Raw genomic sequence first — 2,379 nt, forward strand, 5'->3', positions numbered from 1 at the left:
AGATAATCATCTCTCATTGTTGATTTGTATTTATTTACTGTTTGCATATATTTTCTTCTCTCTACTGTTAATGTTTATTTTCTATTTAAATTCAGGTGCAATGACTTGTTTACATGCTGCTGTGGCAAAATAATTTCCTAAATGGGGATCAATATATTAAATCTAACCTAAAGCAGTCAAATATCTACCGTAAGGTGCCTAGTTCAATCATTGAAGAAAAATACACCATTATGATTATTCTAAAAGTGAGTGATACATTGCTAAAGATAGACCAAACTGGAAATCCCACTTACCTTTGGCCTTCCTCCTCATCACTCTCCTCCTCTGCGTCATGCATCATATCTCTGAAGGAGGTAACTCTGGGCTGAGCGCTGATGATAAATACAGTTTTAGAGTAATGGTCAATAATGGACATTGCATTGAAGCTTATGAGTGTGCCAATACATTTTCTTGGAATGTGATGTGTCAATAAGTCACCTTGGCCCCGCAGACCGAGACACCGATGAGCCTATCTCAGGCTGAGGAAGCGTCACTATGTCTTCATCAGCTCCATCCTCAAAGAAACTGGCGAGTGCGAGCTGGGAGGAAGAAAAATGTAGGTCAAAAGAAACGTATTTTATATTTTTTGTACAATTTGTCATCAGGGTCCTTTTACTATTTTACACGTCATATTTTTCAGAGAGGGGTCCCTAAGTTGCTCTTCTTGAAGCATTTCCCCTAATGGGCTTTGTTTGGGGATTTTTCCTTATTCGAAGTGGAAGTCATAAAACAGAGGGTGCTGTATAATTTACAGATTATAGAGCTCCTTGAATAAAATTACCATGAATGACTTGTTTTACTGATAACCATTAAGAGAACATTTCAGTCAATAGCTAGATAACTTAATTCCTTCTTAATTGCTGTGTCATAACGTGTGAAATCCCTATTCACACAAGACAATCAAAGTTAATATGTATTTTGTCTAGTTCTCTCATGTGTAAAATGCTATATTCCACAGTTGAAGCGCTACTCGATTGAGAACACTGGATCATAATAGTAATTCAGTTTCGTTTTCTATATGTAAAGTTATTTGACGATGAATTGAGTGTGTTTACAGCCGTCCTCCTACCCACAAACATGACTTTCAACGGGACAGCTGACACAGCAGCTAACTTATCTTTACCAGGTTGACTGACATAAATCTAACGTCACATCGGTTCATGCTAACGCTAGCTAGCATGGCTCAATGGACAAACGTCAGAGTAGCTTTAGCCCACACGTAATGGCAATATGCTTAGTGGTGACACTTCAGGAATGGACAATTAAGTAAACATGACTGTGTTTGCTTACTAATTGTACATTGGTTTTATTGTTTGGTGACAGAAAGTGGTCAGTCTATTGTCAAAGGGTGACTTGCACAAATGACCGGTAACACAGGCTAACGTTAGCCGGGAAGCTATTCCCCTTACACCTATCCTGTCAGCTCTGTTTTCTGTTTACTTCCCGCCTTACAGTTCCCCACTGTTTAGTGGGGAAAAAATAAAACACTTACCTGCAAATTCCATCCTGCTGACTCCAGGAAAAACCGGGCTCTCTCCTCATCCACATCAGTAACAGCGACGAACTCCCTCACAGACTCCTCTTGGCTCGCCATTTTTGATTTGCTCCTTCAGCGACTCGTCCGCCTCTAACCGGGAAACAAGCGACAGCCGATGGTTCCTATCTGTTCCAAACCAAGCAGGACTGTTCAGAGATGGGACTGCCCAAATGTATTCAAAAGCGATTATCAACATAGAGAATGCTTTTTTCTTGTGGATTCAAAATGTCAGTAGGAAAATCATAATTTATGCTGGTCACTAAAAGGAAATAGCCTAATAGGTCATTGCCAGGGGTTACCACGACATAGCAAGTCCATGGATAGAGTAATCTTATTTAAATATCTTGGTTGTTGATTGATGAAAATGTACAGGAGGAATCATATTAGAAATATTGACATCAAATGTGCTTTATTTAATACGGTGCTTGTTGGTTTTGAAAGGTAAACTGTGGAAAACACATTATTACACACATACAGGCCTTCAATGAGAGCCATTTTGGATTATGATTACTTTGTGTATTAAGCAGCAGTTAAAAGTAGGAAAGAAACTGGACAGAAGAATACAATGCAGAACAATGAGATTACTGTGGGTTCCATTACTCATACAACTATTTGTTAAGCCAGAAGCAAAGTAAGAAGGTCAAGCAAAAAATACAATTATGTCCTACTGCATATTGCAGTATGGAAGCCATCATATTTTTATGGCTATTCTGACCCACAATACTTTATCGAGCAAGAGGGAAAAGGTAAAGATGCAATGTTGTGATGCAGTGGGCAGGGCCGTCCCTGTCCAACTTGAGGCC

At 39.2% G+C, this 2,379-nt stretch overlaps 1 protein-coding gene across 1 annotated transcript; it reads right to left on the reverse strand.

The window, feature by feature from the left end:
• Nucleotides 1-293: 293 nt before the first annotated feature.
• On the reverse strand, nucleotides 294-1,689 carry LOC104958979 (NSFL1 cofactor p47-like; the record flags this gene model as incomplete). The annotated part of the gene is made up of 3 exons (XM_010786823.1): nucleotides 1,532-1,689; nucleotides 478-578; nucleotides 294-371 (listed from the first exon to the last, which is right to left on the reverse strand). Coding segments are annotated over exons 1-3 (281 nt in total), but the record flags the coding sequence as incomplete, so codon positions are not given.
• Between the last annotated feature and the right edge of the window lie 690 nt (nucleotides 1,690-2,379).

The sequence above is a fragment of the Notothenia coriiceps genome, unplaced genomic scaffold, assembly GCF_000735185.1.
Source record: "Notothenia coriiceps isolate Sejong01 unplaced genomic scaffold, NC01 NC01_scaffold00029602, whole genome shotgun sequence".
In the NCBI taxonomy this organism is placed as follows: domain Eukaryota; kingdom Metazoa; phylum Chordata; class Actinopteri; order Perciformes; family Nototheniidae; genus Notothenia; species Notothenia coriiceps.